This window comes from Acomys minous (genome assembly GCF_964271855.1).
Source record: "Acomys minous genome assembly, chromosome: 2".
In the NCBI taxonomy this organism is placed as follows: domain Eukaryota; kingdom Metazoa; phylum Chordata; class Mammalia; order Rodentia; family Muridae; genus Acomys; species Acomys minous.
The window spans coordinates 19,636,392-19,660,057 of record NC_140484.1 but is presented as its reverse complement, the minus strand read 5'-3'; the positions used below and the strand labels follow the sequence as shown (position 1 = coordinate 19,660,057).

The 23,666-nt window shown below is 43.2% G+C and overlaps 2 protein-coding genes across 2 annotated transcripts in view; both read right to left on the bottom strand.

Moving 5' to 3' along the window:
* Window positions 1-16,045, bottom strand: part of TM9SF3 (transmembrane 9 superfamily member 3) — a 49,066-nt gene extending 33,021 nt beyond the window's left edge. The window contains exons 1-2 of the mRNA XM_084771709.1: window positions 15,211-16,045; window positions 8,531-8,726 (exon numbers count right to left, since the gene is read on the bottom strand). Of these exons, the coding sequence (XP_084627835.1) occupies window positions 8,531-8,726; window positions 15,211-15,306 (292 nt within the window). The 5' untranslated portion in view covers window positions 15,307-16,045. The remainder of the gene's footprint in view (window positions 1-8,530; window positions 8,727-15,210) is intronic.
* Window positions 16,046-20,942: 4,897 nt separating this feature from the next.
* PIK3AP1 (phosphoinositide-3-kinase adaptor protein 1) overlaps window positions 20,943-23,666 on the bottom strand; it is a 112,648-nt gene continuing 109,924 nt past the window's right edge. Inside the window, exon 17 of the mRNA XM_084771708.1 lies at window positions 20,943-22,585. Coding sequence (XP_084627834.1) covers window positions 22,528-22,585 — 58 coding nt within the window. The 3' untranslated portion in view covers window positions 20,943-22,527. The remainder of the gene's footprint in view (window positions 22,586-23,666) is intronic.

Here is a 23,666-nt window from a genome sequence, read left to right as displayed (position 1 = left end):
TCAGGACAGCCAAGGCTACACAGAGAAACCCTGTCTCAAACAAACAAACATACATACAGATAGTCCTTAATTTCTAATGTTTCAAAAATGTGCCTGTTTGAAAAATTCTAGTGCTTGCTTTGGTAGCACATATACTAAAATTGGAACAATACAGAGAAGATTAGCATGGCCTCTGCGCAAGGATGACATGCAAATTCGTGAAGCGTTCCATATTTTTCAATAAAAATTACTTTGAACCAAAAAAAAAAATTCTAGATATCAAAGGGATTAAACTGCTTTGATATATTACTTAAGCAATTACAAAAATATAAATCAATCTTGAGAACAAAAAAGGATACATTTTGTTGTACTATAATACTGGTAATTTAAAATCTGAAATGCACTTTTCCCATAGAAACATGAAATTTCTTAAATAAATTGTCTCTTAAAGACTATAGCTGAATGATGAATGTGATGCTACCTGTAACATTATTTCCTTAAGAACTAGTGATCTGAATTACAACTTGATATTCCAGAGCATGTCTGAGGAAACAGATTCCCCTCATGAGACTGTCCCAGAGTGGACCACGCAAAATGACAAAACACAGCCATGTCCCAAGGAAGGAGGACAGGGAAGACCCACCTACTCTTCCTCTCCAGGAAACTAATGATGCCTAAGACTCGCACACACATTCTTTCTCCCTCATCCCTGTTGGTCAACAACGAATTTCGGATTTTCATAATGTTAACATCTTACTCTGACCAGTGAAGAGTTAGGAAATGAAACTGCACTGAAGAATTTTTACCCAAATTCTAAAACTGTCGGGAGGAAGTGCCAACAAGAGAAATCTGTTGGGGTGCAAGTGTGTACAACAGGCAAGGGCAACAGCAGCTCACTAGAGATTGCTGAGACCAACGAAGTCCAGGCTTGGAGGGCAACAAATTGCTCTGCTGGCTGTGGGAGACTCACAGCCATCCTGCAAAGGAATTGTATGTTTACCGTTACAAAAAGGTACTCTTTAAAAGTCACTGTCAATGGGTAGTTTTAAGTACAAAACTCTGTAATACACACTATGTGTTTGCCTATATAAATGACTCCCCACAATATAACTCCAAGTCAACAACCTTCCCCTTCACTCTCACATGACCTTGCACATACGGGCTCTCTGGCCTATGGAACCTGAGGCGCACACTAACTCTAGAAAGAAGGCCATCCTAAAATCTTTATCATCCCTACAATTCTCCCCAGAATAGTCCCTGATTTCTCACCCTACCCAACCCCCTGCTACCCTGATTGCCCATTTTGCTGAGGTTCCTAGTTTTATCACCAATTTATTATGGCAATCTGTAAAAAGGATACTGGCTGGTTATTTTAATGAAATTCCTCTTTCAGACATGAAGGCAAATACAAATATCACAAATAATTCAAGAGCCTGGTTGCCACCAAAACAACACTTCTCTCAGGAGGGAACTGCTTTGAGGACAATGTGTACAAAGATGCCAAGTCACTGTCCATATTCTATATAACTGAAAAATCTCTCACCATAATCACTGGTTGAAAATGAGAACAGAACATGCCTCCCTCGGGTAAAGCACAAACCTATAAATTCTGAAGAAAATGCAACTAAGATTTTAGCAATGCAAAAATCTTGAGGAAATAAAAGCAAAACCATAGTCAGCCTTTTTAAGCAGATCACCACACTAAGCAGGTCCTAGAGCCTAAGTGCCAGTGTACGCCCAACAAAAGTCAGAAAATAACCGATAGCACTGCATACACACTGACCTCTCTGGAACTGCACCATGCTACCTCACTTACACTTTATCTTTTGGTGGCATACAAAATGGAAAAGCAGACTTGTACCTCAAATTCCCACAGGGCTTAGCAAAGTTGTCCTGAAATCACAATACAGGCACATAGAGACATGGGCAGAGTCTTGAGCTCTGGTTTGAGTTCCACTATTACTACCTCCCTGAACAAAAGCAAACCTCTAACCCCTGTGTCCCTCACACAGTCCCTCCAACATGAAACTGAAGGCAACTGTGCTGCTCCTTCCCAGGATTGTTTTAAGGCTGTGGCATGAATGTATTCACGGGATTCTTAAGCTGCCCTTACACTCTTGAGCATCTCATAAAGTGTTACTTCGCCTGCCACAACCTTCCCCACCTCACCTGCAAATGCACATCCCCACAAAATTAAGTGCACAGAGGTCTGGTTAAACTCTTTCTACACTCACAGCCCAGCACAGTCTGGAATGAAATTACATATTCAGTAACTGCCAAATGGATTTTGTAAAAAACATGGGCTGGAAATACTGGAATATGAACAGCTAATTTAAAAACTATATAAAAGGTACAGATTAACTGGGCAACCTGACTGGCAGCTGGGCTTCCTGGCACAAGCCTGCAATCCTGGCTACTGGGAAGCTGAGACAGAAAGAGTGCAAGCTCAGAGTCAGCAGGCCTGCAGAGGAAGCCCACAGCTAGGCCACGGAGCTTAGCAAGACTCTGTCTCAAAAGTAAGAAGTAAAATCAAGGGCTGGAAATGTAGCTCAGTGGGAAAACATCTGCTTAACATCAGTAAGGGTCTTCTCCTCAGCTCAATCTCTAATACTAGAAAAATGAAAGGAAGGGAGGGAGGAAGGGAAAAGAAACCGTATAGGTATATTTAAAACCTTCAATTTAGTAATTTTACTTCTCAGAACTTATGTCTGTAAAAGATTTATAGACACATTATAATACTTTATGCAAGAACTACCAAATGCTTTGTTATTTCTAAAAAGAAAGAAAAAGAGAAAGGGAGGGAGCAGATCACCTTATAACTAGACTAGGGAAAATTACATATCCAATTACAGAGTTCTATTTAGCCACATTTGAAGAATAACAATCTAAGAATAAACTCACAAAATGTTGTAAGAAAAAAAAACAGTATAAAAATAATTACATAAGTCAAGCAGTGGTGACACACACCTTTAATGCCAACATTTGGGAGGCAGAGGCAGGCGGACTGCTGTGAGTTCAAGGCCAGCCTGGTCTACAAAGCGAGTCCAGGACAGCCAAGGATACACAAAGAAACTCTGTCTCGAAAAAAAAGAATAATTACATATAATTTATTGAATTAGAAATGCTTAAAGTATTGGCATATAGTAAATACTACATAAAGGTTGAGCTTAAAAATAATATATATTCATATATATATATATGAAACAGGAATTCAGTTTTCACATTCTTGTGACAGGATCTCACCATAGTCTCCAGGTTGATTGGGAACTCCCAATCCTTCCATCTCAGCCTCACAAGTGTTAGGACTACAGGATTATACAAATAGCTTAATTTTATGTATTTTTTAATAATTTAGATGAATAGAAATTTCTATTTTTATACTTTTCTGTATATCCTAAATGTTATGTACTAAAACTGTATTATTGCTAAAAGTCAGAAGAAGAAAATGAACTCATACATACATCCTTTCTTTTGTGGGGGTGATGTCAATCTGAAGAACAATAGTTTTAATGATACAAAAAAATAAAGAATTAGAAGCTATTATCAAATCTACAGTTAGCACAAGGTACTAAAGAATCAAAGAACTGACAAGTTTCAGATCTGGTCTGGTTAAAACACTGATTGATTGAAACCAGAGGGAAGAAAAATCTAGCAGCAAGCTCTTGTATCTCCAGTTACCAAGGCAAGTTTAAGCACAGGTGGTTTTCCTCTCTTCTAAACCCCTCAAATGTCAGTAGAAAAAGATGTGCGTTCATCAAAACAGAAAGCAGACAACAGTGGTAGTTACTTTTCTGTTGCTGTGCACACCTCTACAACCAAGGGAACAAAAACAAAGGGTTTATCTGAGCTTATGGCTACAGTACCAGAGGGACAAGAGGCATCACAGAGGGAAGCATGGCAGCTGGAGCAGAAGCTGGAGGCTCACATCTGGAACCACAAGCACAGAAAAGAGAGAGAACACTAGGATGGCTTTCAAGTTTCAAAGCCCACCTCCAGTGACGCACTTCCTCTGGCAAGGCCATACCCACTAAACCGCACCACCAACTGATGACCTAAGGGGACATTCCCATTCAAACCATCACAAATGAAAAGAAGAGCTAAACAAAGTTTTGGAAAAGGAAAAACAGAGAATGTGACATAACACAGGAAAAAACAGGGCAAGAAAGCTGTCAGGGGTGATGATGGGGGAAGACGGGGAACAACCAGGACTGATGTCATAGAACGTCTACGATACATACAGTGGATCTTGGAATGTAAATGAAAGATGTAAGGGTTGAACATATAGAGAGTAGTTACGTGCAAATATTTATATGGAGTGGACAGGATGGCAGCATACACCTTTGATCCCAAGACTCAGAATGTAAGAGACAGAAGGAGCACATGGTTGAGGCTAGCCTGGGGTACTAACAAGATCTTGTCATAAAACAAATCAAGGGCTGGGGCTGTAACTCAGTTTGATTCCTAGGATGAAGAAAAATGAGGAAGATGACAACGATGACAACAAAGAAGATAAAAACAATAGCAAAGAAGATGAAGAAGAAATTAAAAAGGCGTGGTGGCGCACGCCTTTAATCCCAGTACTTGAGAGGCAGAGGCAGGGAGATTGCTGTGAGTTCGAGGCCAGCGCGATCTACAAAGTGAGTGCAGGACAGCCAAAGCTACACAGAGAAATCATGTCTCAAAAAAAGAAAGAAAGAAAGAAAGAAAGAAAGAAAGAAAGAAAGAAAGAAAGAAATTAAAAAGAACCTGTAAGGCTGGATGTTCGTGATCTCTCCCCTAGCTAGATGAATACCCTCAACTTCTCCCTTGCTGCAGAAGGCCTGAGGCAGACCTGCCTCTAGAGAACTTCTGGGGGCTCCAGAAGTAGGAACGGTTGAAACAGTGGAAGTTAGGGGTGAGAACAGAGCGTGGGAGTGCCTTCGGTAAAAATCTTCCAGCTGAAGGAGGGGGCCTGCTACTCCAAGTTCTCTGCCCATCCTTTGACAGTCAAAGCTATTGCATTCAGGCAGCTATCATACTGGAAATGTTGCCTACAGGAACGAGAGCAGCCAAGATGGAATCACTAAACTTAAGTACATAAGGATCTAAACAGCACTGGCATGTCTCCCTATCTGCAGAACTCTAAATTTACCAATTCACTCAAGGTAAGAAGAAATACAAATGTCATCCATATATTAGGTTAGGATATTTAAAGAAATAATTTAAAAGAAAACAAATATAAAAAGTGGAAAGAAACAATCCCTAAAAGTCATTATGTTTCAACTATTATATACCATAGGATTCTCAAATAATGGGGAAAGATGCTGGGCAGTGACCCCCACCCCCTGGTTAAAAATACTATCCCAGTTGGGTATGGTGGCTCATGCCTGTGATCTCAGCACTTGAGAAACTGAGGCAGAGGATCATAAGTTCAAAGGCAACCTCTGCAAATGCCAACAAGAAATAAGCAATAAGCTCTAGGCTTAGGCTACCCTGGTCCATATGGTAATACCTTTACACACACACACACACACACACACACACACACACACACACAGAGAGAGAGAGAGAGAGAGAGAAAGAGAGAGAGAGACAGAGACAGAGACACACACAGAGAGAGAGAGAGAGAGAGAGAGAGAGAGAGAGAGAGACACACAGAGAGAGAGAGAGAGAGAGACAGAGACAGAGACAGAGACACACACACACACACAGAGAGAGAGACACAGAGAGACAGAGACAAAGACAGAGACAGACAGAATGAATATGAATGAACAACAAAAAAACAAACATAAGAATTACAATCTCAGACCATCTAATAATCAAAAGGAACCAACTGTAATAAAAGTAAGTAGGTACACTCTCCAGATGCTACACAATTAACTATGAGCTTTCTCAGTCTTAGCAGCTAGGGTGTGTAAGAATATACTAGCCTAAATGGAACCAACAGGAGAGTCCAGTAGTTTGGAAATACATACAATTCTGTAAGTTACACTATTTAACATTTCAGAAATGCTAATACATAAACAAGTAGAATTACAGATCCATACTATATACCAGTAGGCACAGCAATCGCCAGTCTCAATCATAAACTGTAAGTGCTTTAAAAAGCGCATGACCTCATTTAACCCTAACAATGGTTTTAGCAGGTACACTATTCCCATGCTTCCCAGACAAGGACTTCAGAAGATCAAAGAGACTGAGTAACGTGCCTACAACCACACAGGCAGGCGGAGCGGAGCTGGACCATCTCTCATTCTAAAACACAAGTTCTTTCTACTCCATAAAGGCAATGTTCTAAGAGATAGTATCCATAATTAGAAAGTAATAAAATCAGGCCTGGTTCAGGGATGCCTAATATAGATTTGTCCTTGTATATTTAATGTATTTTCTCTAAATGGTCTCAATTAGCATTTTTGTCTAGCACCAGCATGTAAGAAAAGGAGAAGGCTGTGCAAAAATTCTGAAGTGAGGCATCAAACACAACCCACCTAAAACAGTCTGTCTTCAGACCGAGATTATGGTTAGTTCTTTAAAATATTCTCTCCAGTGACCTTCACACTACAAAATGATACCAATCCAGTTAGCCTGATAGTATCTGCCAGGTAGGTAGGTAGGTAGGAAGGAAGGAAAGAAGGAAGAAGGAAGGAAGGACGGAAGGAAAGAAAGAAGTTTGTGTATGTAGGTTGAGTGTGTGCACATTTTAAACTTTTACTGAATACAAATATGTCTTCAGAAGAATCATTAAAGTCAAAAGCTTGAGTTGAAGGACTAAAAACAAATGTTAGCTGGATACAATGGGACATGTCTGTAATCCTAATAATCAGGAGGTGGGGACAAGACAGTAAGAAACTTCAAAATGATAGATAGATAGATAGATAGATAGATAGATAGATAGATGGATGGATGGATGGATGGGCGGGCGGGCGGGCAGACAGACAGACAGACAGACAGACATCTGTGGTTCATATTGAGACAGTGTTCCAGTTTCTATATCATTATTAGAGTTTATGATATAACATGAACAAATTGCCCCACAGCTGGGCCTCCAAAAGTGCATTTTACCTTTGTTTATTAAAAGAAAAACAAAAACAAAAAACTTCAAAGCATGAACCAAAGAAGCAAAAGCCTACAGCAGGAGCAGGAAACAGAATCTCCTCTCCACTGGTTACTTTATCGGACCACCTGACCTAGCAGCTAGCTGTTCTGGCAGCACATCCCGCTGAAGATATAGAGCTGGCGAGGCCCCAAGAACTGCTGCCTTTCAGAGAGTAACAACAGGTAATTCTCTCATCTCTCAAGTGCTTAGCTTAGTCTGGAAAGAAAACAAACCTTACTTTCAAGCCCATGAAAATGGCCTCTGACTACTTATCTCTATCTCAGTCTCAAGGAATTAGTAGACGGGGAGGCTAAGACTGCTGAATAATGTTTCTGCAGATACGTAAGGTGTCAGGATTTCAATCTGATGAAATCGCTGCACCAAAGCAGGACTTGTGAGTGCACTCTTTCTTGCTGGCTCCTCTCTATTAATGAGACATATCTACCAAATACGGAAAAGGAGAAGCTAGGTGGATAAACACAGTATTGAGGGTCTCAAAGACCACATATTCCCGTTTAGTTTTTTCACGTTTATGATTAAATACTCCAATTATCTTATTAAATTAAGATATAAGCCTCAGGGTATGTTTCTAACACTCATAAGATTACAGGCCACACCACTGTGGTTTAAATTTACAACTCAATTTTATAATTAAGTCCCAAGGGACATTATGAGGGAGGTATAAATAATGTGTACTCATTTTAAAACAGTAACAAAAAGAAATGTGATAAATAAGAACACAATTTAACAAACCAAAGTAACATTATCTTTATATCTCCTGCCTCTTCCCAATGCACTAAGAAGGGCAGTTACTATTCATATTACATATCGTGTACCCAATGAAATCAAACTGGGAGCAAACAATTTTACGACAATCAATGAAGTAAAAGAAGTAAAGCTAAAAGCAAAGCTTCTGAGGAAAAGCCCATGTTCAATTTAAAAAATCAAGACCCCTGATCATAATCTTCAACTTCGCAGAGATGCTTTAGCCACGGTTCTACAAATGCCTGTGCAGGGGATGCTCTGACAGACGTCACAGAGCAGGGCACTAAGCGTAAACACACACAGTCTCACTGACAGGGCAGGAAAGAGACTTGCCCTCACATCTAACAGTGTTTGATTTAAATTTTAAGTATTCTACAGGTGTTGAGGATGAATTCATATAGAAATGCCAAATACATTCTAAGTATACTGTACAAGTTAAATTTGAGGTTTTACACCAACTTTTCGGCAACCACATACTCCTTTAGAGTCTCACACCTCCGAAAATTACTTTATTATGAATTCTGTGAAGGCCTTCCCTGGCCATACACGTATCTAATGAGTTTATTAAAAAATACTTCTCAGAAAGAACTATGTTAAGGAAACATTCTACTAACAATTTACTTTGCTAAACATCCTAAAATGTACATGACAACGCTATACAGTAACACTGCCTGGCCTCAATGTCAGCAAGGATTACCAATGTTGACTTACCTTTAAATTTAATATCCAGGCCACTAAATTCTAATTCAACTCCTTGAAGTGCTTCTCCTAAAGTTTCATGGTAATGACTGATACTTTTTTTTGACCCCACACAGAATGGAAGTGAAAAGTATTTATATGTTTCTTGGCGATTGTGGTAGGGTCCAACAGTATTCATCCATAAAACAACTTCTTCTTTATCTTGATACTGCAACGAGAGAACCAGGACATGTGCTTTTAAACATCTGATTGTCACATTCAAGATGCTAAAAGGGTGAAACAGCAGAAACTTAATCAGAGTACCAATGCCCACACTTTCTATCTTGATGTGGTCTCAGGATCCATTTCCCCTTCGTTTTACAAAAGACAATTTTAAGTCAACAGCTTGTAAAAGCAGGTTTATTACTATTAGATAATGATAAGCCCCAAACCAACATAATTTGACAGGGAAATTGCATAAGGAAGCAGGAAACAAAATCAGGAGTTTCCTGGTGTTCATCATTAGACTCCCTCTCCCGACAAACTAACATCAGCACAAAAAGCACAAGCTTTCCTCTTAGGTCTTCTCACAGCACTGACCAGACAAGACACACAGGAAAAAAAAGAAACGCAGCACTTTGAACAACACAAGAACAGTCAAAGCTACATCCCACCTGTCATGGAATATTCGCCTTGCATGTGTATATTTTTGAATAATTATACCTCTAATCATCAGTGAATGTTATATAGAGCCACTTATAGGCCTGGGACTGCCAACTTCACCTTTTTATGGCCCAGCAGTGGGATCTGCCAAAGATTTTTTTAAAAATCTCCATAATTTAAAATTCAGAGCAATATTTACCAGACACTACCAGATTTCTTTTTTAAAACATTTATTCTTAATTTATGTATATGTGTTTGTGTGTCTGTCCGTGGAGGCCAGAGGTATCAGTCTACCTCGAGTTCGAAGTACAGGGAGTTGTGAGCTGCCCTATGTGAGTGCTAGGAACCAACTCTGATCCTCTACAAAATCAGTTAAGTACTCAGGTACTTTCAGGTCAACTAACAGTATAAAACCTATCTAATGGGATAGTATTTATGGAGTGTCTAGCACGTGCCAAGGAAGTGTGCTGATCTCTGAGGATTCTGCGAATATGTTCCCACCTTATTGATCTCTTCAAGGGAAAGTTATCTTTTAACGGAAGCTATCTAATTAGCAACCATAGGAATTTCTATTTTCAGGTGTCCCATTAAAAACTGACCAATAAACACTTTCAACAAAAATCTATCATGTTCACAACCAAATTAACCCTACTTGAATCTACCATTTCCAACTGTTTTCCTAAGGATACAATTCTTTAGACATGGAGACTCAAACCCAAGACTCTTTTATCTTCCAGAGAACCCTCAACATCTGCTTCTTCCTTCTTGCTCATACCACTACCACCATCCTAAAACATACTGAGTGACTCACTGTTCATAGACATCATTCAGATAATCAAGGACATTAAAATGATATTACTATTCAAACGCACAGGCAGCATACAGCAAGCCCTAAGTTAGACATTAAGAACATACAGACAAAAAAAAATATCCTTCTTGCCTGGCATAACGGCACATGCATGGTGATACATTAATCCCAACACTTGGGAGGCAGAGAGAGGTGGCTATGAGTTCCAGCCCAGCCAGAGGGCCATAGTCAGACCCTGTCTCAAAAATAAAAAATATTCTCCTTCCCTTCAAGTTCACAATCCACACAGAACCAGACAAGGGTTATGACTTTTCCCCACTGGGAAAAAGGTTATGACTACAGTAGCAAACAGCTATTGCAGCAAAAATAATGGAATAATTAATTCTGCTTTAGCAGAGAAAGGTCAGGGTGAAAAGTAATACAGGAAACCATAAGCTACTTCAAGTAAGCTCAGAACAAGAACTGCAGATCATCTCCACGCGTGAAGTAATTACGGGTGTGAGCACTGCTGCTCCATACACCTCCCTCCGTAAGTATTTCTCTTACTTGGGGTAGGACTGACAAACCTGTGTGTAGGTCACTGTTCTCCCATCAACGCACGATCACAGAGCACTAATCAAAGTACTCCTTTCTCCTTTCACACCCTCAGAATTCTCCAAACTGAGATCTATGACAGCCACTCTCTAAGCAGAGTTCCAAGAATTAAAACCTTTTCACCAAGGCAAAAATGTTACAGTGTACAAAAGTATTTAATACCACTGGTTAGCACTGAAGAAATGGTAACATGTAAGGTTCACTGGCAACTTAGTGGAAGTCTGAAGTATGCACTGACTGTAACAGCATTCATTCAGAGATAAAGGAGAAGGAGTAACACAAGATTGGAACATTGCATCCGAGTGCCCACTGTTGAGAACCCAGCCATGGACCCTTCTGATTGTAGAAATCTTGTATGTAACTCTAGAAAATACCTTTGAGATAATCTTAATATACATAATTCTTTAGAAATAAAAATCTGAACATTCCTTAAAAGTAAGACACTCATTTGTTTTATATGCACCAAAACAGTTTAAGGGTTACAATGTATATTAAACCCACATTCTGAAAGAAGTGAGTCATTTTGAACATCTGTGAAACCATTAACAGGCTGGTAGAGTTGTGATGCATGAGCCAAGAACTAGAACAAAAATACCCATTCTGTGGTCTAAGATTCTCTCCAGGAAGACTAAGGTGGCAGTCAGAAACACAGAGAGCTGCAGGTGAACATTAAGAACTGTAACAACTATGTGCCCACTCTGCAGTCTAAGACTCTGGGAACAGGGTCGTGATCAGAAACACACTCAAAGCTGCAGGTGAGGACTAAGGCACACACAATGCTTTGCTTCTTTAGCGGGGCTTCTTTCGTGCAGCCAAATGCAATGAACTTAAAATGCTTACTACTTCATCCCAGACTTTCTTCACCCCTGAAAATAAGAGCTCCCAAGCCTAGGTTAAGAATTAATGTTCACTGAGCATGAGGCACACACTAATCACATGCCCAGGAAACTGTGGCAGGACTGAGTTTGAAGCTAGTCTAGGCTGCATAATGAGACCCTATCTCAAGAAAAACCAGAGTTCTAGCTTAAAAGAAGAAAACATGTTTAAAGATATCTTGAAGCTCAAAGAACTAAAAGGAAAGATTCTGCAGAACTTTGTCTCCCCTGAAGCTGCAGACAAATTCCCTGAGCTCCCTGGGTGGGCAAGAAGGCTTTCCCTCCACTAATCCACCTCTTAGAAACCTGTCCTATAGGCTGGTCTAATTCCCTCCCAAATCATCCTAAGAAGCCCTAGCAACTATTTTAAAATACTTTGCTTAGAAAAACTGCACTGGGCAATGACTGAGGAACGAGGTGTTATATTTTACCTGTGGAGAGGACTGTCAAGGAAACACAGCAGAGGTCCCTAGCAGGGCAGTCATTTCTTCCTTCTAAAGCCTCTGGGGGAAGCAGCCACAAGAAAGGAGAGCCCAGCCCTCTGTGCTCTTCACCTAGCCATTCCCCAGCCTTGAGAAGACTTTCTATGCAGCACTAGTTGTGTACCATCCATTCCAGCCGAGACGCCTAAGCACCGTCTTCCTTTCCTTCTGAACTTCACCTTTTTTCTTCTGCCTTTCTCTGAAATCCACAACGCTCTTTTCTCCAGTTAGTAATTCTACTTGTCCTTCAGAAGTGCTGAATACTCCTTTCTCAATTCCTCAGAGCAAGCCTTAGCATGGCCTGACCTTAAAATGCTTACTGTAATAGCATGACACTAGCTGCCACTTTTAACTACGTATCAGGAGCTAGGTATAGTCCCAAAGTCTTTATGTAAACATGGAATCTTCTCAAAGCTCTGATAGGCCATATTAATTTACCCATTTTACAGATGTAAAACAAAAACAAAAGAGATGTTAAGTAATGTGTCCAAGCCAGGCATGGGGGAACACACCTGTAAATCACAGCCTCTGGAGGCTGAAGTAGAGGCAAGCTAAGTCAAATCCAGCTTAGGCTCCACAACAAGTTCCAAGCCAGCCTTGGCTACCTAGCACATGAAGAATACCAGGAGGCTCAGTGGTGCTTGCTGCTAAGGCTGACAACCTCAATTTCAGTCCCAAGTCTACATGGTAGAAGAAACGAATCATCTCCCACAAGCTGTCCTCTGGCCTCCACATGCCCACTGTAGCACATACTCACTCACCTACCCAAAACAAAGAAGGAAATAAATAAATAAATGTAAAAACATAAAAAAAAAAGAATATTATATGGGTCAAATAGTGAGCTAAATCCTAGTTAAGCTGTTCTTTAACTAATAACTCAATGCCAGTAGTATTTTTTAAACACCCACTCGGCAATCTTCCCTTGACAACTTGTCTCTTCCTTCAGTATCATTCTAACTATTTCTGCCTTCTTTAAAGAAAAAAATCATTTGATTAAAACCGTATTATCTGGCCAAGGTGAAGAAACTTAGAAACAGTAAAGGATCTGTTCAACATAGACATGCAATGAATATCCACTTTCATCCAGCAACCACCTCATAAGTACCAATCCTCACACAACATCCTTTTGGTGTAAGTCTGGAGCTCTGACATACAGCCTTGCTTGGCATTCATGAAGTCAGGGGCTGTATCTCCAGTGTGGGTTGTGTGTGTGTGGGCGGGGGGGCACAATATCCTTTTATCAAATATTTTATGTGCATAAAAATTAAAGCATTCCAGGTGCAGTTAGATGTGGTGCTGCACACCTTTAACCCCAGCAGTCTGGAGGCAGAGGCAGAGGCAGAGACAGGCAGATCTCTGAATTTGGGGCCAGCCTGGACCACAGAGCCAGTTGCAGGACAGCCAGGGCTTCACAGGGAAACCCCATCTCAAAAAAAAGCAACATTGCGTACATAGGTAGAATATGCACCTACCACCCACACAAGGACCTGGGCTCAATCCCAGGAGTGAATGAATGAATGAGTGTAGCACTCCTAACAATAAAATGTTATTGAATTTGGGGCTGGAGAGATGGCTCAGCAGTTAAGACGCAGGTTCGGTTCCCAGCATTCACTCTGGGTGGCTTACAGCCACCTGTCACTCCAGTTCCAGAAGATCTGACACCCTCCTCTAGGCTCTAAGACACTTGGCACGTATGTGATGCACATCCTAGATTCATGCCGACAAAACCGTCACATAAAATAAAAATAAATAAACTTTAAATTTTTCATTGAAATTGCCACTTGCATATTAAACTTGTTAATTATACTACAGTTTTTGTACACTTACAATCTATTAAATTATGAACTAAGGCTTCCATCTTCATAGCAGTATAAAATACAAGATTTAGAAAGCAGAATGTAGTTTCTATGTCTGTATAGTGGAACTGTAACTAATCAAAAGTTCCGTATTTTACAAAGAAACTGAACTGTTTAAACAAAATGACAAATCCTACTGAACAAAAGAACACTTGCTGGAAATTTAAAAGAAATCAAATTACTCCAATCTACATGGTCTCTATATACTATGAAAAAAATACCTTTCCTTCCCTTTGAGACAAGTTAACCCATTGAAAAGATAGTTTTTCATTTAACTGCTTAACATCTGAACAAAATTATCTTAAAGTTAAAAAACCCCAAGTCTCGCAGAAAAACATGTCACCAAGTCAATGTTTCTCTGAAAAAAAAAACTTACATACACATGCAATTAGATTCTAGCAGTGAGGATAAAGTACAATAGCCAAATTTAGAGTTTATATTTGCTAAACCAGGCCGTAGAAAAAGTTTTGGTAATTACAAACAAAATCTAAAGTCTGCCCTTAAATGAGAACACCCTCACTTCATCACTGATCAGCTACAACCGGACAATTCTCCACATCTTTCAAATTTAGTTAACACACAACTTCTCCGTCAAAACTCATATTAATAAAAATAAAAGCAATCATCCGCCAAACAACCCGCTAGGTTTATCTGACTTTCCACGCTTCCCAAGTTTACCAGGCTGAAAAAAAAATCCATAACGTTACAAGTCTAGATGAAAGTCACCCCAAGAGTCATTAGCAGACAAGCTTTAATGTGAAAATACAATTAAATAAGTCGCCAATCAACTTCAGACCAAACGCAAAAGTAAGTGGGGGGTGTGGCCTGAGGGATAGGTGACTCAAGCGCCCCTAGGGTCAGAGATGCCCCAGTTAGAGGCGGCCCACCCGGACGGGGCGTCCTCTGGGGACTCGCGGAACCCGGAGAAAGTTACAAGGCCTGGGGGACCGAGTGCGTGCAGGGTAAGGACGTGTCCACATGTAAAGCGTTCACACCTCCGGTTCCCTAAAGCTGTCCCCACCCCACGGTTTAAATCTGGTTCGGGCAAGAAAGAGAGCGAAGGGTGGGAAAGGGCCGGAGCGGGCAGTGAAGTGATGGGTATTTCCTGGTTGGCAAGCACTTGGATCACCCTGCATCCGTCTTCCACAGCGTCCCACAGCGTCCAGTTTCCCGGGTCCACAGCCCGCTCCCGGGGCGATCCCTCCCTGCCCGACCCCAGCCCCGAGAGGCGGAGCCGGGGAGCAAGGCCCAGGCAGCCGGGAGTGCTCGGAAATGCCTCCTCCCAGCTCCCGCAGATCCGGCCCCGCCATGCCCGACCGGAAGGAGCGCTCGGGCGGCCGCGGGACAGCACCGGGCCTTCAGGCCGCGCCGGGCCTGGCCGGGCTGCAGATCGGGGAGCGGACCGGGGGCGGCCAGGCGGCCCGCTTCGCCTCACCGTGTGTTCGTGCTCGTCAGCCCGAGCCCGGGGCAGCAGCAGCAGCAACAACGCGGCGGCCGCCGCCACGCCAGGAGCGCCCGGCAGCGGCCTCATCCTCCGCGCTCCCACAGGCCCGGCGCCGGCCCACCGACTCCTCCTCCTCCGCCGCCGCCGCCGCCGATTCACATCCACCGGGCGCGGACAGACGCACGGGGCCCGGGCCCAGCCGCTGCCTCCGCCGCCGTCACCGCCCGCTCCGCGCCGCCCCCGCCCCCCGGCCTCCGAGCCTCTTCCTCTGACTCAGCCACGTCATCCGGCCACCCCGGCACACGCCGGAAGTCCTCCCAACGCGGGGCCGCAACCGCCGCCGGCCTTGGGGCGCCGGCGCGCGCAGTCCGCGGGGTTGAAGGGTTCCGTAGCCGCTGCGCTGCCGATCGCCCAGCTTCCGCCCTCGCGCGACCCAGCTGTCGGAGGGTTGGCTTTACACTGACTCGGGCACCCATCTCGCCTTAGCTGCGGGGCAAGGCTGGGCGTCTCACTGGGGGCCTGGGACCCAGCGCGAACACAGCTTCCGTCTAAGCCAGGGAATGGGGCACGGGCTCCCTAAGCTTCTTTATAGAAGATGATTATTAAACTTGTACAGGGTGGGTTGGATATTTTAACATTACCAAGCACTGATTAGACTTCTGTTCAAGAGAAATGGGCTGAGCTGACATTCTTGTTCATTTATTTGCCTGCGTGTTGTTTTTCTTCCGTCCTCGGTCATAAATGTGTCCTGGAATGGAAGCTGCTCAGAGCACCCATCACTTGGTCTTATTTTCTGCACCTAAAACGCTAGTAAGGAGCTAAGTTTGGTATCTCACGCTTGTAACCCCAGCACTCAGGGAGCTGAACTCATTGCTGCATATTAGATGCTTGCCTGGGTTACAGTGAGACAAAAAAAAAAAAAAAAAAAAAAAACCGAAATAGATAACATAGTAGCGCACGCCTGTAATCCTATCACTTTCGGTCAGAGGCAGAATTGCAGAAAGAGTGAAGTCAACCTTATCTACAGACCCAGTACCAGGCTAGCCAGGCTACATTGCAAGACCCCGTTTCAAACCAAAAACGTAGTAAGGACTCAAAAGTATCCGTCAAGGACAGTGACAGTTCTCTGAATGTGGTACTTGGAGGAAGATTGTCTCATCCATCAGTATCAGGCAGATTCTGGTCTTTGGCCTTGTAATACCTCCCTGGCAATATTCAGTACCACTGTACTTACTGTGCAGAAGTCTTAACAAGACCCACTACCAGTCTTCCTTTCCTGTTCACTCCCAAAGAGTGCCAGTGTACTTTCCTACAAAGAAATCAAGTTACATCACTTTGTCCAAAGCACACCTTGAATAGTGAATACACAAATCGTGGAATCATCACTAAGGATTTCAACTGCCAGGCACTCTTTGATACTCACACAGACCCTCTGAGGCAGGTACCTTTAGTGTGTTCACATTACAGAAAAGTAACTGAAGCACAGGTTGGGTGACTTGCTGAAAAGACCAGACCCGGTTTGCTTCTTTGGTGTTTTAATTGCTGATGTACTACCAACCATACTGATATTTAAAAGGTGGATCAAATGTGCACTCATTGGCATGAAATGATATCCAAGAAGTACTTACAAATGGAAAAGTTTGCTAGTTTACCTGTAGAAAACAATATTAAATGATGAATACTTAAATCATTACCAGAGCGATTTGCTTTGAAATTCGTATACTCGTCTTTGGAAGTATATGTATGTTTGTGGTGTGTGTGTATGTGTGTGTGTAGGGCAGATGTTGACACACAGATGTCTTCCCCAATCACTGTCCACATATTTTTTGAGGCAATCTCTCTCACTGACCCAGAAGCTCAAGTGTTTTGGTAGAATTGGTGGCCAGCAAGACCCAGGAATCCTCCTGCCTCCACTTCCCAGATCCAACTTTGTATGTAGGTTCTTGGGATATGATGGTGGTGGTGGTGGTGATGATGATGGTGGTGGTGGTGATGATGGTGGTGGTGGTGATGATGGTGGTGGTGGTGGTGATGGTGGTGGTGGTGATGATGATGATGGTGGTGGTGATGATGGTGGTGGTGGTGATGATGATGGTGGTGGTGGTGATGATGGTGGTGGTGGTGGTGATGATGGTGGTGGTGGTGATGATGGTGGTGGTGGTGGTGATGATGGTGGTGGTGGTGGTGATGATGGTGGTGGTGGTAATGATGATGATGGTGGTGGTGGTGGTGATGGTGGTGGTGGTGGTGATGATGGTGGTGGTGGTGGTGGTGATGGTGGTGGTGATGATGATGGTGGTGGTGGTGGTGATGATGGTGGTGGTGGTGGTTGGTGACGGTGATGATAATGGTTTTGTCAAACCAGGAGGTGAGAATTCTGAAAGTTACTTTATTGATTTCTTCTAGATTCACCTCATCCCCTGATATGTGGAGGACAGAAGTCCACGTGCTGAAAGTCCACCTCTCGATGACAGCACAGCCTCTTTCGGTGACAATTTTACTAAGATCCAACTACGTTAAAAGAGCTGAGGCCACATAAGTAAGAAAACCCACAAATTCTATCTTTTATTCTTTTTGGATAAATGTGGTCATCAAAGTCTTATGGTACAAATGACAATATACCTTCTGGTTTATATCCTGTTAGACTTTTCTTGGAAAGAAGTTATCTTTTCAAGGCAGTTTGTTGGCACAGGCCTGCCAGAGGTGAGCCTCCTCCGATACACACTCAGAATGAGGTCCAAGCTAGCCAGAGCTACACAGTGAAACTCCAACACAAAAGACCAACTCATTCGATCATATACGTGTGTGTGTGTGTGTGTGTGTGTGTGTGTGTGTGTGTGTGTGTATGGTGTTGGAACTGACTCCAGACTTGGGCATGCTAGGCAACTGCTCTTGCACTGATCTACATAACCAGTCTTTGGTGTCTGGGGTGTTTGTTGCTTGTTTTGTATTGCTGATACGGGGCCTTACAATATAGCCTTGACTGGCCTGGAAATTCTGGGATTTACAGGCACATTGCCTCCTGTCTCCTTGAACTTTGGTTGCTTCCTTCTTCTTGATATTTGCCTTGGCAGTCACTTCAGAGAGATGAGGCGGGAGGACTTGCCACTTTCCAGGACTACATTTTCCGTTCTAGATGAACTGTTCTAAAAGGTATTACTTTGAGTACTTTCTTCAGGTGTATGGGCTGGCGAGAGGGCTTAGAGGACAAAGGTACCTTCAACCATCATGACCTGAATTTGGTCCCTGGGAATCACATAGTGTAAGGAGGAAACCAGTTCCCACAAACTGTCCTCTGGCCTCCATGACTATGCTGTGGCACAGATTTCGCCTCCCCCTCCACCTCCCACACCATACCAATGAAGAAAAACTTCAGCTTGGGGACTGCAGAGCAATTACGGCCATTAATTTCCTTGTGCAGTTCATATTTCATTGGCTCTGACTCACTTTTATTTTGCTTTTCTCGCTTGTTTTTGTTTGGTTTGAGTTCTTCAAGACAGAGTCTCAGACTAGCCTTAAGATTACTACTGTAGCCCGGGCTGGGTTCAAACTCCTAATCCTTCTGCCTCTGCTTCTAGAATGCTGGGATTGTAGAACTCAACGCTGTGCTGTGCCTTCATTCAGCTTTTTAAAATTGATTAATTAATCTATTATAGTAATAAAAAGTAAGGAACAGCAGCTATCACATAATGCAAGGCTCTGGGGCTGGATGTTGCTCAGTTGTGGAACACCTGCTCAGCGTGAGGAGAGGAAGGCCCGGGCTTTGATCCTGTCTCTGCCTTCTCCTTCTCTCTCCTTCCCCACCCAACCCTCACCTCTCCTACCCCTCCACACACAAAGATCCTGGCTCCTTAGTGGTGAGGACTCCACTAGGCTACCCCCCATGTCCCCCCTCCCCCCTGCGTCTTCAAGGGGTTCCCCACCTTGACCGTTCAGACTTGGAGCAACCTGGAGCACTAGAATGCACAGTTCTGTGCTTCAGAGGTGAGGAAACACACAGCCATGACATCATGCTGTGAACTCGCCCAGTGGGCAGCTGACTAAAATAAAAGCCAAACTTCCTGTGCCATTGAGCAAGCTATGGCAGGCTAGCCTGGAAACTTTTTTTCTATGAGAAAATGAATTCCAAGCTGGGCCTGAGAATACTAACTCTCTCCTCCACCCTCCGGCTCTTCCTCACACTACCCGGGGATGAATGAAAATTATTTTATATTCTTAATAACTTGCTTGGAAACCAAAAAAATTTACATATGCATCCAAAGTAAATACTTTACAGTCAGATTATTTCCAGTTTCAGGTTTAACCACTTGTCTTTCTCAGAAACAGATCTATTACTAATATTTTTTCCACTAAGTGGGTGGAGCTCACTCACTGTTCCTTGAAGGAGGAGCAAGCACATGCTCCCTGGGGCGTGGAGGAGAGGAATCTGAAACCCCCAGCTATTGGGGTGTTCCTGGACTGGCCAGGCTACCCTTTGTCTTTGTTGTTTTTTTTATAACAAAGGATTGGGAGGGTGAGTATCAGCTTGATTTTTATGACCAGTCATTAGAGTGGTCTATATGCATATTATGTGTGTGGCTACAGCAAATCTTGAAGAGTCATTAGCAGCCATTAAATATACAAAATTAAAGTACTTGCTTGGACTGCTTACTCGCATTTAGTCTCTGACTTTGTGCTTTGTTACTTATGTAGTTGGTTGTCTGCACCTAGAAATTAACCTAAGGTGAAGGAAAGATGCTGGCTGGATGAGTTAATGGAGGCCAGGTTGCCTCTACCTATAGTCCGGAGCAAATGTAACTACAGTGAATGCAATTATTTCTTCTCTTTCTGATGAGCTCCCTGATAAAATCTTGAGGAAGAAAAGTAATAGACAAGCTATCACCAATGCGCCAGAGACCATCTCTTTATATACTTGTTTTAGCTTCCGGTCCTCGTATTAAAAAAAGAAAAGAAATCCATGTTTTTATTTTACGGAATACATTCTTAAACATGTGGGTAAATGTGTTGTGTATGTAAATGATAAATAAATATGTACTTTGGTGTGTGGTTCTCTTTCTAGGTGATTAGAATTTATTTTAGCCAACAAATTTTGATAACACAGTCGAGGTGATTCGTCTGGATTCTTCCTTACTTCCTTCTTCTTCTTTACATACAACTGGCCAGCTTGATGGTTCAGTGACATCTTGTCAGGACTTAGGACTGGTGACTCCCAACTTTGATCAGTTCTACGTACCTCCCAAGTGTGTCACACTTCTCAGACCCGGGCTCCTCAAAAAGCACCTTCAGTTTTGTTTTCTATTTATTTTAGTACAAGAATAAAATGCAATGTTATATCCAATCATGTTGCTACCAAACTTGTTCACCAGAGTATGCGCACAAGCCGAGGTTTGGTATCCAAAGGGGGGCTTCAGCTAACGAGATACAAATCTTTTATCAAAACCCCGAAGACGGAGATGATAACCAACAGGAAAACCCCCCGATGTTGCCACCTTTTGTTCTTTTATGTGATACTCTCTTGCTTCTCCCACAGAAGTGACAGGAGGGCTTGAGGGACCACTGAAGGGACATTTGCAGAATGGCCACCATGTTCCAGGTTCTCCATGGGAGTCTTTGTGAAAATACTCTCACAGAGCAGACATGATCAGTGGTGTGTTTTACACCTAACAACTCAAGAGTCCCGTCCCCCCCCACCCCCGAAGTTAAACTCGGGAAGCAGTGGGCTAAGGAGCAAGATTAAAGAAGAACCTTTAATTATGAGAAAAGGACCCAGTAAGAATACACTTGAACAGATCAATAATAATATATCTAAGCAGGATTGGACAGTGATTTCATAAGAAACAACCATATCACCTAGATTTTACAAAAGCCACTTCGGATCATCTTAGGTATACACAGACGGAATTAAAGATCTATGGTTTGAAAGGAGATTTATATAACAGGAACTTGAAGTTCGTAGCATGGTTACAGTCCCAGTCTCTGCACTGGCCGGACTCTCAGGCCTGGCAGTAACAGAAGTAAGCCCGGGAGAAACTATTTTAGCTTCTTTCTTCCATCACTTCAGGGTCCTCAGGGGAGAAGAAGCCAAGGGTCTTCCTCTTTCTCTCTGGCCTATGAAGGCCACAGGATTATAAATGGGACAGCTGGTTCCCTAAGCTTCTGGTTCTGATTGCTTTTAGTGGTTTTCTAGCAACATGGCTAGTTTGACAGCATACTGAGGGTTAGGCTGAAAGCAGTAGCTGGTCATCCCATGCCTGGGTGATGTAAGAAAGGGAAACTTCTGGAAGGCTGATAGTCAGGTATAGCTATGTTTCTACATTTGGGGATTTCTTTAATAATAATAATAAAAAAAGGACTGGCTTCTTAGAAACAGAGAGTGTGGTGACAGGTGCTAGGGAGAGGGGTCAGTAGATAAAGTGCTTGCTGTCCAGGCATGAGGACCAGAGTCCCCCAACATCCGCACAGATGTCAAGGAGGAATGGCAACCTGCCTGTAATTTCAGCACCAGGAGAGTAGAGACGGGATCCCTGCAGCAAGCTAGACTCACGGTGTCAGTGATCTCTGCATTCAGTTGAGAGAGTCCGCCTCAGGGAAGAGGTGGAGAGTGGTTGACAAAGACTCCCAACATTGCTTCTAGTCTCCACCCAGAGGTGCAAACATGTGCCCACAGACACACAAACATACATCTGCACATACACACAACATGTAAGAGGGAAAAAAGTGTGACGAAATAGAACCACCTGTGTTCTCTTCCGGGGCACCTCGAATGCTTACGGCGAAAGAGGAATACTGGTTTAATCCCTTTCTAAAATCATTTTCAGCTTGTTGTATGTGACCAGCCCCAGCATATACATAGACATGTGGAAGAACTACTTCAAAGTTAGGTCACTTCCTACTGCTGCTGGGAGGGCTATAATCACTTGTAGGAATTAGGCTGGACGAGCAGGTATGCACGTACTGACAGATGGTCACTACAGTACGCTCACTAGCTCAGTACATGCACATAAGTCCTGTTAGGCTCCTGCTGTAGGACACAAGAGGTGAGTATCTTGATAGAACCTTCATCTTGTTGGCAAACAGATTGTGAACCGATGTACTTGGCGACGTTGAACAGAGTCCTCCATCTCAGATTTCATCATGCCTTAATAACGTCTTCAAGGATCACCCAAACCAGCAGGGCTACAACATCGGCAGTGATGGTGGAGCTCAAGGTCCGTGGTCACGCAGAACAGTCAACATGAAGACTTCATCAACAGGCTGAAAATTGCAAGTCTTAAAAGTCCTGAGGCGGGCTGGGTCTCGGAGGTAGAATCAGCGACCTCTCGGTGGAACCGGTGGAGGAGGATGGAAGGGCTCCCGGATTGGAGGCCTGCAAAGAAAGAGAAAGCAACTCTGTTTTTAAAAAATTAACCAAATCAAAGAGCTCTTGGGTATCTACAACCTGTGGCTAATCTGAAGTGCTGTGCAAAAGACACTTTCCTCAGTCAAAGGGTCAAGACACACTACGAATGTCTCAATGACATGGATGTCATGGCTTCTGATCCCTGAACACAAGAATCATCAGTGGAGCTAGTGACAAATGCCAATTCCCAGGCCCCAAGCCCCTTGTGTTAACTAGGCCTTTTAGTTTCTATTGCTCTGTCATCCTTGGGTCTTGTTGACCCTGGAGGGACTGTATTTCTCACGGTTATCTAATGCCCTTACCGCCTCTTTGGGACCACCATCAGCTTGCCCTTATCATCCCAGGGTCAGGTCCCAGACAAAGATAGCCCCCCCCAATCTGCCCCCCCTCCCGCCTCAGCACCTATTGCAATCATCCAATCTAGTGATCTGCCGTCTGCTTGACCCTGTCTTACTGCTTCTCATGGGAACCACAATAGAAAGTGCATGGCCAGTGTCTGACCTTTGTCCCCTCTGCTTCCTGACCAACACACATGTGTCCCAGGATGAACCCCTGTGGTGTGGTGCCTCCCCCCCGCCAGAGAACCATGAATGAAGCAAACTCTCTTCTCAATAGCAGCTGTCTCCTCTTCTGTTGACCTTATGGGGCCTAAATAGCAATAGAGCCTAGATGTTAAGATGCCAGTAATTCCAAGAGGCAGTCCCGGGTTGAGACTCTCTCATGGTGAGGGCAGCAGAAAGAAAGGGAATTCCAGTGCCTGCTTCTCACTTCCTCATTGGATCACTGCCATCCCAACTGCCTGCCCACCTAAAAGCCCCTCTTCATGTTTTTTCTGCGTGGATTTTTTTTTCAAGTCCTAAGTGACACTCCAGGTACACTAGGGTGGGTCTATTTGCAGATCAGTTCAATGATTACAGATGGTATTTCCACGTGTGTGCTGTAAAACCAATATTTAGTCTCCAGGAAGCAGATCAATACATCTAGAAAGACTGCTTTGTTGGATGGTGTAATTGAACCGTGTAACCCTGGAGCTGCATGGTCCGGGATT